The 15,154-nt window shown below is 38.5% G+C and overlaps 1 protein-coding gene across 1 annotated transcript in view; it reads right to left on the reverse strand.

The window, feature by feature from the left end:
• Positions 1–15,154, reverse strand: part of FREM2 (FRAS1 related extracellular matrix 2) — a 159,164-nt gene that overhangs the window by 72,734 nt on the left and 71,276 nt on the right. Inside the window, exons 3-4 of the mRNA XM_081547767.1 lie at positions 12,427–12,573; positions 5,901–6,131 (exon numbers count right to left, since the gene is read on the reverse strand). Of these exons, the coding sequence (XP_081403893.1) occupies positions 5,901–6,131; positions 12,427–12,573 (378 nt within the window). The remainder of the gene's footprint in view (positions 1–5,900; positions 6,132–12,426; positions 12,574–15,154) is intronic.

The raw sequence follows: 15,154 nt of genomic DNA on the forward strand, positions 1-15,154 counted from the left end.
GTGAAGATCACCATCTTCCAATGGAGCAGTTTGGCTTTTAGATGTAGAAGAGACTGTAGAAGTACTCTTGTCTCACCTCTTTCTTTGATGAGGGAACTTAGACCCACAGAGTTGAAATTACTTGTCAAGAACTCTTATTGATCAAGTTTAGATTAAAATTCAGACCTTGTAATGTCCATTCAATTATTTTTTTTAACCCCATGTGTCCCTTCTAAATGATTAATGATTAAAAGTATAATTATGCATTGTTTGACACCTGGTGATTTTGTTTGTGGTTTCCTAAATAGCAGTCCCTGTAGAATTGATAAATCTATGTATTGACCGTAAGGAACACATCTGTCATTTCCTTCCTCTCCTAGAGGAATAACCATAATACTGAGTATACAGCATTATATTTATACAATACTGTAAGTCTCAATGATTCATTTTTTAAAGTAGAAGAGAGGTACAGTTAATAGTAAAAATGGCATAATGAAGTTGTTGAAAATTATGGTTCAATGTAAAACTGTCTATCCATCATGTGCTCAGTCAGGTCCAATTCTTTGGGATCCCATGGACTAGAGCCCACCAGGCTCTGCTGTCCATGGGATTCTCCAGGCAAGAATACTGGAGTGGGCTGCCATTTCCATCTCCAAGGGATCTTTCTGACCCAGGGATCGAACCCACATCTCTTGCATCTCCTGAGTCAGCAGAGAGATGCTTTTCCACCAGTGACACCTGAGAAGCCCTGATGGTTTCCCAATTCTTGCCCTCGCCTTTGCAAACACTCATGTTATTCAATTATTTTAAAATTGCTAATTTTGAATGTGCCTTTTGTTTTCTCCTGGTACTGTGATATACAAGTTTTAAAAATGGCACCACTAAAAAAGCTGTGGATATAAGATTTCACAACTAATTAATCATTTATCAAATGTTGATGGGGTGACTTCAACTTGCCAGACACTGAACTAAGCACAGGAGAAATGGAAGTAAAAAAATCCCTGGTCTCATGGAGTTTTCATTCTAGTTGGGAGTGAAGAGGAAGAAAATAAACAAACATTCAAGAAAATACACAGTATGTCAGGAGGTGACAAATGATATGGAGAAGATGGAGTGTGCTGAGGGTGTAAAGAGGGCTGGGGCATGTGTATGCAATGGCAGGTCTGTATTAAACAGGAAAGTCTCTTTGATAGAGTCACATTTGAGCCGAGATTGTAAAGTGGTAATGAAATACCCCATGTGAGTAACTCAGAGAAGAGAATTCCAGGCAAAGATATGAACAAGTGAAAAGGGCCCTGGGCCGGGTATATACAAGGAATGGTGGTGGTGGTTTAATCACTAAGAGGTGTCCGACTCTGTGACCCCATGGACTGCAGCCTGCCAGATTCCTCTGTCCATGGAATTTCCCAGGCAAGAATACTGTGGGGTGTTTTCATTTCCTTCTCCAGGGGATCTTCCTGAGCCAGGGATCGAACCTGTGTCTCCTACAGCATTGCAGGCAGATTCTTCCACTGAGCCACCAGGGAAGCCCATACAAGGAATGGCCAGGATACTAACATAGTTCGAGTAAACTGGGCAAGGAGGACAGGACAGAACACGGGCCAGTGAAGTGGTGATGAGGTGGGTGGTAGGCGGATCCATGGGGCTTTCAGGACTGAAGTCCACTGGAAGCACTTCGGTATTACTCAGAGCAAGATACTGTGGAAACAAAGACCACACGATGGGATGAAACAAGCAAAGGCTATTTATTCAGAGCTTTGCTATAGCGAGGGAATCAGCCAACATTACTTATATTTGGCTGACCCCCAAAGGCAGTCAGAGGAGGGGGAAAGTTTTATTGTGGAATAAAACTGATGATTACCAATGGGGCGAGCTTGGGGGAGCAATATATTAGGAGTAACAGATACACACTACTGTATACACCAAGAGACAAAGCAAGGGTGATATTACAGAAACAGTTGAGCTCTCTACTAAGTAAATCTGTGAGCTAGGCTCAGTCATGTCCAACTCTTTGGAATCCCTTGGACTGTAGCCTGCCAGGCTCCTCTGTCCATGAGATTTTTCATGCAAGAATACTGGAGTGGGCTGCCATTTCCTACTCTAGGGGATCTTCTCGACCCAGGGATCGAACCTGCGTCTCTTGCATTTTCTGTATCGGCAGGCAGATTCTTTATCACTGTGCCACCTGGGAAGCCCTTACTAAGTAAACAGAGACACAGAAAAGGTGACTGCAGGGTCATCCTCTGAGATGTAAACAGTGGTTATTTTCACATGGTAGGAACACAAGTGACTTTCATTTCTTTAACTCTCTGAATTTTTGACAAGTAACATATGTTACCTTTATATCTTCAGATTAGTCTCACTATTCTTTGTTTTGAAAGATGAAGTCGAATAAAATGAATGTACTCTTTATTAGCCTATGTGACTAAATTGAAAGGAGTACTTTGATTCATCCAACAACAACTTTATTTTTAGGTTTTGATTGTGCTGTAACTCAGGCAAAAAATGACTTCTGTTCTCAGAAATAAAACAGTTGTAACTACATTTGAAAGATGTCCTTTTCTCAACTATATTGAGCAGATTGAAAAAAAGAGACTGCTAAAAACAGGATAGAAAAAATATCTCCTAAAACTCTTTGCTATAATAGAACAAAGAAGGGAAAGAAAACTACAGTGCCTGGATGAAGGCACTGAGTGTCCATCATCTTTAAGAAGTTTGGCATATTCAAAAATGACCCAGAAGATACTCTGGGACATCTTCAGGATGCTCAGGGGCCCTCAGGCTAACCAACAAATGGCACTGAATGTGGAGTCTGCCATTGCTAGTTGAACATGGATGGAAAGCTTTCTTACATTTCAACATGTTTCTTTTTTTTTAAACTCCATAACAGATAAATAGGCTAATTTAATAGGAACTTTAAAAAATAAGAATAATGAAAACATCTAAGTCACATGGTAAGTGTGGTAAGTTCGCACTAGGATACCATGAGGTCCAAAAATTATTCTAAAGCACTATGCAAATACTTTAGTTAGAGTGAATCTTTGGGTAATCATCATTCATATCATTAAATGTTTTTATTTTGGAAACTTTTGGAAAGTTTTCCGTCACATGAAATAGTTTTATTTTGCACCATTTTTTTTTCTTATTGATCTTTTGGTACCAGAAATGTATAAATGTGTGTGGTCCTTTGAGCAAGTGTTTACTAATTTTTTCTTTCTCTTAAGACAATGACCCATGCTTCACAGCAATAGAATTTAAAAAGAAGAACTTTATCAAGTAAAACGCCTACACTGGTACAGAGGCCTGAGAGGTAGTGAGGTAAAGGAGTGAATGAAAGAATGTGTAAAATGTGTTGAGGATACTGCCTGGCACACGGCAAGTGCTTGATGAGTTTCATTTATTATCACTATCAGTACCAGTTATGGGTAAGTAAAGAACTGGCAAAGTGTGCTTGCATGTGTTTATATAACATTAAATGGCTAATAGTAAAAGCAGTTCCCAGCCTAAGATAAAGCAGAGTTCCTGCTCTCCCCTTCTTGTTCCCATAAGGAACATTCTTTGTTGTTCTACATCATTCTTTGTTCTACTACATCACACTCTGTTGCCATCACTTATATATAGAGCTCTATTTCCCATTATTCCATATGCTCTTTGATAGAAGGGATTTATCCTATTATCTTTGCATCCCCAATACATAGTGCTGTACTCAGCACCAGTGTGAGTTGGATACATTTTTAATACATGCAAAAAAAGTTTCATAACATATCCTAGAATTAATATGCAGCAAGAGAGCTTATAGGCACAATGGTTCCTAGAGCTAGTGAATTTATAGGTGAAGAATTATAAGAGAGAGTAGAAAGAAACAATTGAACTTTTGAAATGGTTAGGAAAGCAATCCTTTGTGGGAAGAAAAAAGATTGTTTAATCTCTGAATATGAAATCTAACATTATAGTTATAAGAGAAATAATAACCATATTTGTATCGTGCTTCTTGTTTTTATGGAACTCTTTCATAAGAATGCAGCAAGACAGTAATTTTTCTTTTTTGTTCATTGGGAAGCAAAATATTAATAAAAGCTGTTTGACTTGATTAAGCTCAGACAACTAGAGATGGTAGAGTTGGGAATCAAAGCCAGGTCTTGTAATTTCAATACCACTGGTCTTCGACAACACATGGAACATATCAGGTATTTGCTGTGCCAGAACATTTGTCAGTCATCACAGGGATGATCATGGCCTGGAATGGATGGGGCTGAACTTCACCCAGAAAATGCCAAGACAGTTTAGATGACCATTGCATAAGATGAAATTATGGCAAGTTTTTATTTGGTAGCCTTTAAGATTACATAAAGAGTATACGTGTGTGTGTTTGTGCGTGTGTGTGTATTTGTTATTAAAATCCCACTTCTCAGACTTAATATGAGTAGAGAGTATTCTGTGTTACGCTGGGCTTATAAATAGGCAAGCACATGAATTTAAGGGTCTTATTCCTTAAGGTCAAGTATGGCAATTATACCAATGGGCAAATATCAAGCAATGGCTTCAAACAAGCTCTAACTAATGGGCCAGTTTATATGTAGTAAAGCTGTCATAGGCTTGTTCCAAAGAGAGAAGCTTTATTATGCTAGCTTACCCAAAACTCAGGACTAAAAGAAAATTTAATTGTTTATTTCTAGATGATGCAGATAAAATTAAATGTAATTAAATGTTAACCGTTCTTTAATGAAAATGATAAACATAACTGAACTTCATTTTCAACTAAGGACAAAGATGTTAAGCAAACAGAGCCGGAGCTCCGGTTCTCCTCTCCTCTCTCCTTAATTACGCTCTGTTGTTAAACCCAGAGATTTCCACATACGTCTCCATTTCATGTACTCAGTAGATTGTATCTTCACAGAACATTTAAGAGTTTTCTGGCTGATGAAATAAAGTAGGCTGGCAGCTTAAAAGAAAGTCATGTCTGTCTTCTGACAGGATTTCAGCTTTAGCAGAGTCTCTCCAAGTTTTGTATAAATGCCAGCCCTCAAAAAGCCAATTCAACCTTTTTTTTTCTTCTTGGCTGCACTGAGACAAGTCGGGACTGTAGGAGTGTGACAGGGGAAGGCAAGGTCAAATTACACTCAAAAGCAGTGAGGTTCATTTTAACCAACATCAGCCAAGGCTGTGCAATGACAAGAAAATGTGATCTCATAGAAATTAGGAGCAATGATTCAAGACATTTTTCACCAAAGAGTGGGGGTGGGCTGGCGGTTATGTAAGAAATATGGAAACATATGGCAGGATGAAAAGTTTTGGCTGATGAAGATATGAAAAAATTTGAATAATTAAGTGTTATATGGAGAACAAATTAATCCCCAAACCATCTAATCCTTAAAGTATTTTTTTAAACGACAATTAAAAGACTTTAAAAAGTCCCTGATGATGGGAAAGATTGAGGGCAGAAGGCGAAGAGGGCATCAGAGGATGAGATGGCTGGATGGCATCACCAGTGCAACAGACATGAATTTGGGCAAACTCTGGGAGATAGCGAAGGACACGGAGGCCTGGTGTGCTGCAGTCCACGGGGTTGCAAAGAGTCGGACACGACTGAGTGACTAAACAACAACAACGACAACAAAGTCATGAAATAATTCTAGAAAAATGAGATCAGTGATGTTGGTTCTAAAGGATAGAATGATGATGAGAAAGAACACGTTGATAATCCTATGCATACTCGTAGTTCACTGACTTAAAAAAAAGTATAGCTTCTCTTCTTTCATTTTTGAGTTCCCTAATTCGAAGCCTATCTAAGAATGCTGAACCATTCATCTAGAAAAGTCCACGCTATGGAAATCCAAACATTACATGTAAAAACCTTTGCAAAGTGCTTTGTCATAAAGATCCGACAGCGACAACACGAGTGAGGTGACGGCTGCTCTTACCATCTCCTGGGTCTACGATCTCCACCGTGGTCGCTGCGGGGAACTCCAGGGCAGCCAGCACGGGCTCTGAGAGAACCACCTGGAAGGTCTCGGACTGCTCGTGCTCCCCGTCGCTCAGAATCCGTACTCTCCACGTGGCCCGGCTCTGGCCTGGGTTGAACTGCACTTGTTTCTGTGCTTTGCCCTTGAAGTCCCTGTCTTTTTTTGCAGTCCCATCTCTTGTGCCAATACCTTCACAAAAACACAACATCATAGCCTTAGTGTCCTTTTCAGTTGGGTTATTAAGGTTTTCCTTGTTGTTAACGTTCTGTGTTAGGATATCCCGCAGTGCAAAGTAAATCCTGCTTTGAGTCCGTGAAATGGATAATTTTAAGTGTCCTGCTGTAGGTATTAATAGTCCAGGATTTCTATTCTACTGTGGCCCCAGTATGGTTCTTTTACATATTCTTTTTTAAAAAATATTTGGCTGCTCCAGGTCTTAGGAGCTTTAGTTGAGGTATGTGGGATCTAGCTCCCTGACTAGGGATTGAACCCAGGCCCGCTGCAGGGGGAGTGCAGAGTCTTAGCCCCTGGACCACTAGGGAAGTCCCTCTGTCTTATATTTTTGAGTTAAGTTTGCATTAGAACTGCTTGTAAAGTGAGATAGAGGAAACTGATGCTCATGCTCTGAAACAGTCTTACACCCACAAATTCATATAATCTAAAAACTCTTCACACTTACTTTTTTGCATGGGTTGTATTGTATGTGTCATATTTTTAAAACTTGAGAAAAATTCTCTAACTAGAAAATATAAGCCAACAAGAGACTCTGTGAGTCAGTGAATTCTTTGATAATCTGAGCTGTAAATGACCAAGCATAATAATAAAATTTACAATATTCACTCAACATTTATCAGAACTAGAACCCTTAAAAAATCTAATTCACTGTTTGTCAACATGACTATTGCCAAGTTTTCTTTGTGGAGCACTCCAGAATTCCACAAAGCCAAGTGAACAGAACTGGAGAGCTAAATATATACGACTTTTGTGAGCAGTATGTTTGGCTTATTCTGTGGGTTCACTCAAGGTCAATTTCCACTAGCTGGGAAGGTTGAAGGATCTCTGAGTCTCCAAGAACATTACAAGAAGATCTTTATTTGCCATTACTATGCCACATACTCAAATAATAAAATATATTATCTATAGAGCAATGAATAAGAGTCAACAAATTTAACATCACAGAAAGAACTACAAAATTGCAGTTAGTACTTGTTCTATCTTTGGGTTCTGAATCAGAACCTCTTAATGATTCAAGTGAATAGAATAATTTTCAAACATATTCCTTTAAACATTGGCCATTTTCAGAGAAGTTGGTAGACAGATTTAAAAGGAGAAAAATAAAATTTTGAGCCTACTGGAATTAAAAAGTCTGAAAATAAATTCTCTGCATCACTTCTCACTTAATTGAAAAAACTATCTTGTTTCCAGAAAAAAAAAGTCCCTCTCTTCTTCAAACTAGAAATGAAACTGGACCAAGATCAGTTCAACCACCAATATACATAGAGTGCCTACCATGTACGAGACAAAACAGATAAAACCTCTGCCCTCGTGGTGCTTATGCAAGAACAATTTGAATATTATTTCTTCATTTGAATATATCATTTCTTCTAGATCTCAGAAATATTGCCTATTTCTGAGAGATAAAGCATAATTTATTGAATGGCAACAACAACAACAAAAGGGCACAGAACTAGGAATTTCAGCACTATATATCTTGTTGAACATTTCAGATTTCCTATTAGCTCTCTGGTTCCTAGAACACACAGAGTGGCTGTCAACACTTCTTAGATCCACCACAATTTACTGCCAAGGTGATGATGAAAGGAATCATTCTCTTTGAGGTCCCAGCACACACGCGGCTCATTGACCCGTTTATTCCCAGTGGTACGACCAGCAAAAGAATCTATTATTTTGCCTCTGATAGCTACTGCCCACTTTTCTGTTCTGTTTTGTTTCATCAACAATGCATTATTTTCCAAGAGATTCAAAAGGCAGTGAGAAACCAGAAGGATTCCATATAACACAAGGAATGTCCACCAGTTCCAACTAGCCATCCTTCTAATTGATAATTAAGTCATCCAACCTAATAAAAAATAAATTGCAAAAGCAAATTTCAGTTGTTGCTGCCAAAAACACCCAGAACTTTTCTGGTGGATTTTATAAGAGATTTTCAATTGGATGTGAAGTATAAACAGACAATATCTTTGATTTATCAAATGAAGAGAAATAGATTTCTATTTTGTGGAAAAGATTGTCATCTTGAACTGTTGGACATGTTTCTCAAACATGAGAAAGCAATGAAAGGCATGTCATCTTTTTTAAAAGGTTGAATAAGAGCCAGATGGAATATTAAACTTTCTTGGAGTAAAAATAAAGATTCCCTTTTCATAATTAACACATAGGACCTACTCTAAACACAGGGCTAGTCTACCTTGTTATTTAAAGTGTGGTCCACGGGTCAGCAGCTTGAACAAGATCTGGGCACTCGTTAGAAATTCAGAATTTCAAGCCATACCCCAAACTTACTTAATCAGAATCATTTTAACAAGATCCCCATGTAATGCGCATAAGACTCACATGGGTGGGCAGACGCATACTAAATACGTCATACCTGCATGAGGCCCTAGACAGAGGTGCCTAACTTCAATAAAGGATGAAGAAATGGTGTACAGATTGTGGAGGAGACAGTCCACACTTGAATGCAATAGACAAGACAGTCACATAATCAATGTTCAAAAATTTTGCTCCTACTTGGAGATACAAATACTCAGCTAGTAAACCATACATATTACATAAATACTATTATACGGGGCAAAAAGAATTTTGGAAATTAAAAGCTTACAAATTAGGCTTAAATTGATGTTTCTTTTTTTCAAAGATAATTATTAAACAAAACATATTACTCTGATTTACTAAATAAAGCTACAATTGCATCGCTTCTTATGGTGTGAAAAAATGGCATGGAGGTTAAGGTACTTCGGGCTTTCCAGGTGGCGCTAGTGGTAAAGAACCTGCCTGTCAATGCAGTAGATGTAAGAGACACAAGTTCAACCCCTTGGGCAAGAATATTCCCTGGAGAAGGGAATGGCAACCCACTCTAGTATTCTTGCCTGGGAAATCCCATGGACAGAGGAGCCTGGTGGGCTACAGTCCCTGGGGCGACAAAGATCAGATATGACTGAAGTGACTTAGCATGTACTTTGGAATGAGAGGTTAGATTGCAAAAGAATCAGACATGACTTAGTAACTAAACAACAACATCATAATTACAGTCATTACCTCTAACAGTGTCTGGCACTTACCAAGCACTCAGGAAAATGCTAGTTGAGTTAGTGAATAAAGGATTGTAAAGTGTGAAAAGCGATGGGTAAAGTACTTACTGTGCTTAGCTGAATAGCTTGCATTTAGTAAATGTTTGATAACTGGAAGCAATGATATATTTGAAATTGAAATTCTTTTGTGAAATGCAAATACAGTTTTAATTTATTACTGGGTTATTATGGTTATAAAATGAACAATTATCTCTAGGAAAATACATACATAAAACTCATGATTTATTAACTGTGTGCCTGTAGGTGAGTAACATCCTGACTTTAGCTATAATGCATGCGTGCTCAGTTGCTCAGTCATGTCTGACTCTTTGTGACCCCATAGACTGTAGCCCACCAGGCTCCTCTGTCCATGAGATTCTCTGGGCAAGAATACTGGAGTTGGTGGCCATTTCCTCCTCTGGGGGGATCTTCCCTACCCAGAGATCAAACCCGAGTCTCCTGCATTGGCAAGTGGATTCTTTATCACTGAGTCACCTGGGAAGCCCCATTAGCTACAATAAAACTATCCAATTCTAAATGTCCATACATGAAATTGGAGGTTGTAGGGGAACAGTCATATGAAAAAATATCCATTGTAGAACTTCTATGGGATCACCTTCACATTAACCTGACTTTTCCTTTCCAGTCCTAATGTAAATTCTATTACCATCTTCAGTGATTGAAGAGTGAGGGCCACGCACAGAAGTCTTTCCAACTTTCTATCACCCAAGGTTACTAGGTAACCTGGTGAGGTTAACCTGGTAGAGCTATAGAGCCTTTATAGGATTGTGACTGATTTCCATACTAGAAGGAAGTACTGGTTTATTGAAAAAATAATTGCAGGAGAAAAAAAGAGCACTCATTCAATATTTTAGCATCCAGCTTAAAAGTGCAACAGAGAGAAAAATCTGAAAAGATAGTTTTTTTAAAAAAATATTTTGTTTGATGTGGGCCATTTTTAAAGCTTTTATTAAATTTGTAATAACATTGCTTCTGTTTTACGTTTGGTATTTTGGCTGCAAGGCACATGAGATTTCAGCTCCCTGACTAGAGATCGACCCATACCCTCTGCACTGGGTGGTGAAGTCTTAACCACCAGACCTTGAGGGAAGTTCCTGAAAAGATAGTTGAAAAAATATTTTTCAACTATTAACTTTCCCATTCCTATCAAGTGACTAAGTGAGTGAATAATTAAATTCACACACTAGGAGTGGGAATTTAGGTAACATGCAAATAGATGAAAACTTGCTGAAGAATCGCTAAGATGCTCTATTTTTTAGTTATTATTTTCCCTGCAACTTATCTGGTATATTTTCAAGCACAAAGCACAGTTAAGGCACATCTCTCACTGACTACGTAAGACAGAATCAATCAGATTTCTGATCTGAAGGTCACATTGTGTGTGCATGGAAAGAACATAGTTCTTTGAGGGCAATAAGAGCATTCACTGTGCTCTAGAAGGTTAAATGCAGACTGTAAATGACTGTATACAAAGAGGCATGTGCTGAAAGCAAAGCTGGGGGATGGGTCTAAGGGTCGACCAGTACTCCTGAAGCTAGAACAATCTTGAGGAACTGACAAAGCACAGTGTGAAAAAACCTCCTCTAAAATTAAAACAACAAAAAGCGTTTTTGAAATCAGAGGTAATTAATATACTGCATCCAGGCATCAGGAGTAATCATGGCAGGTGGCTGGGGACAGTGGTCCTGGCAAAAGCTTGGTGTGTGGAATGTGTATGTGTGGGCTTGTGTGTGTGTGTGTATGTGTCTGTGTGTGTGTACATGCATTGATATGGATCCACTGTTTAAGGTTTTTTAATTTTGTGGACCAGTAAAATTTCAAATAATCATTTTGGAAACAAACAGAGGGTTATCAGCTTTTTTATCTTACCAACATTTCCCTAGATTCTTACCTTAGTTGACACTCTCAATGAAAGCTATTTTACCCCATGAAAACTCTATGAGCCTAGATGTTTATATAACGTTGTTGTTGTTCAGTCACTAAATCATGTCTGACTCTTTTGTGACCCTGTGGACTGTAGCCCGCCAGACTCCTCTGTCCGTGGGATTCTCCAGGCAAGAATACTGGAGTGGGTTGCCATTTCCTTTTCCAAGGGATCTTCCCCACTCAGGGACTGAACCTGCATCTCTTGCATTGGCAGGTGGATTCTTTACCACTCAGAGACCAGAGAAGCCCCTATATAACACAGGCTACTAAAAAATAATATAATTGCCTGGGGTGCAATCACTTTTCACTAACATGCCAAACATTTTGTGCTGATAAAATGGCTGCTTAAAATTACAAATATACCTACTTTTCTCTATTTTATGCTTACGTGAAATTGAATGTGAGATTAGAGCTGATAAAAAAGGGTTTTACTCATGTGTTTCTGACTCTCAGTTTTACATAAAGGGGTAAAGCAGCAAAAAATGATTAATATTTAACACCTTTCTGTTAATTCTGAAGAAAAGTCACAACATATACCTTTTATGTAGCACTTTTATGTAGTGTTAGGATTCTTGAAACTTTTAGCGACCTACCAGGACATTTGAATGCAACAGATAGTAAATTATATTTCAATGCCTAACAGGTCACTAAGTAGGTTTTTTGTTTACTTATTATCAAACTAGCTTTCATAATTTGATATTTCAGCAGACTTTTATCTTATAAATTACAGATTTGCTTGAGCCTATTCTAAAATTCTGGCAATGGCAAATTTTGGAAATGGCAACCCACTCCAGTATTCTTGCCTGGGAAATCCCGTGGACAGAGGAGCCTGGCAGGCTACAGTCCATGGGGCCGCAAAGAGTCGGACATGACTGAGTGACTAAACAACCTTCTAAGATCTAGTGACATTTAAATTATTTTCACATATGAGCGATTATTGCCATTTTGTTGTTACTTTATACCAGGGCAACATCATATGTAGGTAGAAATTTTGAAGAGATATATATTTTGATTACATATTCTTTATTTTCCAGCCTTTGGTTCTTTGATTTAGCCTCAACACAAAACTTTTGGCATGTTTCATTAGCAGTTTAAAGAGCCTTTAATTGTCAATCTCTCCCTAAGCTGTAAACCTAGACCAGAAAAATAAAACATTTTTTAATTATTGTAAAATCAGGAACTTTTGATAGAAAAAGGGATTTGGGGACAGAAGTGCAAATTAAACTTACTTATAAAGGAAGTCTCTCCCAAATAACCTCTACGCTTAAGCACGACATCTAGAAATTTGGAGTCCTCATTGATCAAGTAATATTCCTTTTCAAAGGAGATCCATGCCCAGTTCAGACGAAAATGCTGCTTGGTTAATTTGTTTCCACCTGGAAAACAAAAGTGTAAAGCCTCAGATTAGTGCTCTCTTGAATGAATGACCTTAGACCTTCCTAAGAGGACTCAAATGATGTAACTAATGATGTAACTAGAATCCCTCTAGTTACTTGGCTTAGTTCACAATCTAGAATATATCCACTGAAAACCAACTTACTGACCATCAACTGTTATGAAGACACACAATAGCTGACATAAATTTTCACAAAATGCCTTAGTCTTTAGCAGGGGAAATGGATTACTAGGAAGGAGCACAGGACTATCAAAAGCAATTCTGTTTCTTCACAATATCAAATATTCAAGCCGAAGGATGGCTCATTCCCCACAAGGTGCCGCTAGAGAGCAAGTTTTGCCAAAAAGAAAGCTGCAAGTCGATTTTGTGGTGTTAAACACACACACACACACACACACACACAGCTTCACAAATGCCTTTTTCTGGTTCACTGAGCAATTGGGTGGAAGGCTTTAATTATAACCACTTAAGGAAAAACAAATATCCTTTCTCCGCCTCCCTTCCCCACTAGAGTCCACTCCATTCCTTAGAGCAAACAGACAGCTCCTTTCATTGATTTCATTCTACTCTGAAGATAAGGCTTTCTCCTCCCACCGTCCCCCCAAAATGGAACTGGCTTCCTATGCGGGGAAAATCTCATGTGTGATCTCTATAATGTGAAAGCTGCTCTGCTAGGTAAAAGAAAAGAGCAGCGGTTATCAGCTGATCACTATGCGTGTATCCTTCTATTTCCTTTGATCTACACCAATTATTTCAGAGTAAGGTGAGGTTTATAAACAAAGGCATCAATAATTGCTTTTAAGTCTTTCTTTAAAAGGGTGGGAAAAAGCCCAAATACTAAACACAGCTAGAGGCACAATTTTAATTCCAGTTTCTTTCCTTCTGAGTTCACCCAGGGCTATGCTAGAGAGAAAGAAATGAGACAGGAAAACATCAAGGCTTTAATAGACTGAAGGCAAAAAAATCTGCACATGGAGAAACATAGTGAGTGAACAAATACGTGGAAAAAAATGTTCATCTTTGCTGGAAAGAAAATTTTTTTTTAATTACAGTGTCTTTGAGCTTTGAATTGACATGTGCTGAAGATGAAAGAGAACATCCAGTACAGCTGAGATTACATAAGGAAATAGTTTTTCTTGTTTATTGCTATTTAAATCGTAAATTAGCACAAGACATTTAGACAGCTACATGGCAATGTATGTAAGAGACAAAAAGATGTTCATACCATTTGATCTCGTAAGTCCTGTGGGAGAAGCAAAAATATATTTGTAAGGGACTGTGCATTGCAATACATTCTGTAATAGCCTCCAAATTGAAAATCTTAGAATTTATTATTTTTATGGTATATAAAAATCAATGAAAGAGAATTCGGCCATTAAACAAAAAAATATATGAAATTTTTGTTGAAATAGTTAAAACACTTAAAATACAGAAACAATATTGATGCTTGTCAATGCAGGGATGTAACATGAGATGTTACAAATAGGGAGCTGCTTGGTGTTTGGATGGGTGGGGTTGAAGATGTTTCAACATTTCATTTAAGTTTTAATATATAAGATAAATAGATTGGAGGACAGGAGTTCCTTCCACATTCTGTTCTTAACTTATTGTGCCTGCCATGTCCTAGACACTGGGCACTGTTCTGGAGCGGGGGTGGCACAGGCTGCGTGCTCCCCAACCTGGAGTCCACAGCCCACTTCACTTCTATCTGCTGTTTGATTTTGAGCAACTTTCTTTCCTGGACCTCTGTTTCCTCATCTGGAGACTCAAATGAGGGTAATGTTAATTAACGCCTGGGTCAAGTGAGATAAGCCTTATATGCATGTACTACAGTGTGACACAAATGTAGCCTCCTACGACAAAAGTTCACTCGCTCCTCTCGATGTACCACGCCTGCTCAAATCCACCCAGCTCACCCACTGCCTGACTCTTCATCTGCCTTAAATCCTCAGTCCTCCTTTGCCCCATCTCCCTACAGCTGCTGCACACATCAAGCCATGAGGCCATCTCTGCAGATTTCTGGTTTCACCTGCCCTGTGTTACTCCATTTGCCTCTAACCTGCTTACTCTGAGGTTTAGCCAAGAGTCTTGCTGCTCTGTGGATTTGTCACCCTGGCTCTTCTTGTCACTTCTACCCTCTTGCCTACAATGAGGATGTCCCCATCATTCTTCTGCTTGAGCTTTCTACTCAAAGTCTCCCTTTACCATCTCCTCTAGGAAGCCTCCTATCATCATTCCAGCCCTCTCATCTCAGTAATTCTGCAGCTGTTCATCTGTCGATCGTTCTGGGCAGTTTTGCAATTTAGTGGATACCCTCTCCTGTTTAATTGTACACATTTCCTAATTGTACTCATTTTCATCAGAGACTGAGAGTGGCCATTCATTCTTTTACCATCAACAAGACCTGGTCTTACTGTCTTTAAAAATACATTTTTACACTATTGCCTTTATGTTCTATTACTGAGAACATTTCTTCTAGAAAGTCATAGATATCCAACAAGAATAGAATAACATTTAATTACCTAAGTTAATACCTACAGCTTTCTGATTTCTCATTATTA

This window comes from Giraffa tippelskirchi, chromosome 12, assembly GCF_054371585.1.
Source record: "Giraffa tippelskirchi isolate mGirTip1 chromosome 12, T2T-mGirTip1v1.2.pri, whole genome shotgun sequence".
NCBI classification, from domain to species: domain Eukaryota; kingdom Metazoa; phylum Chordata; class Mammalia; order Artiodactyla; family Giraffidae; genus Giraffa; species Giraffa tippelskirchi.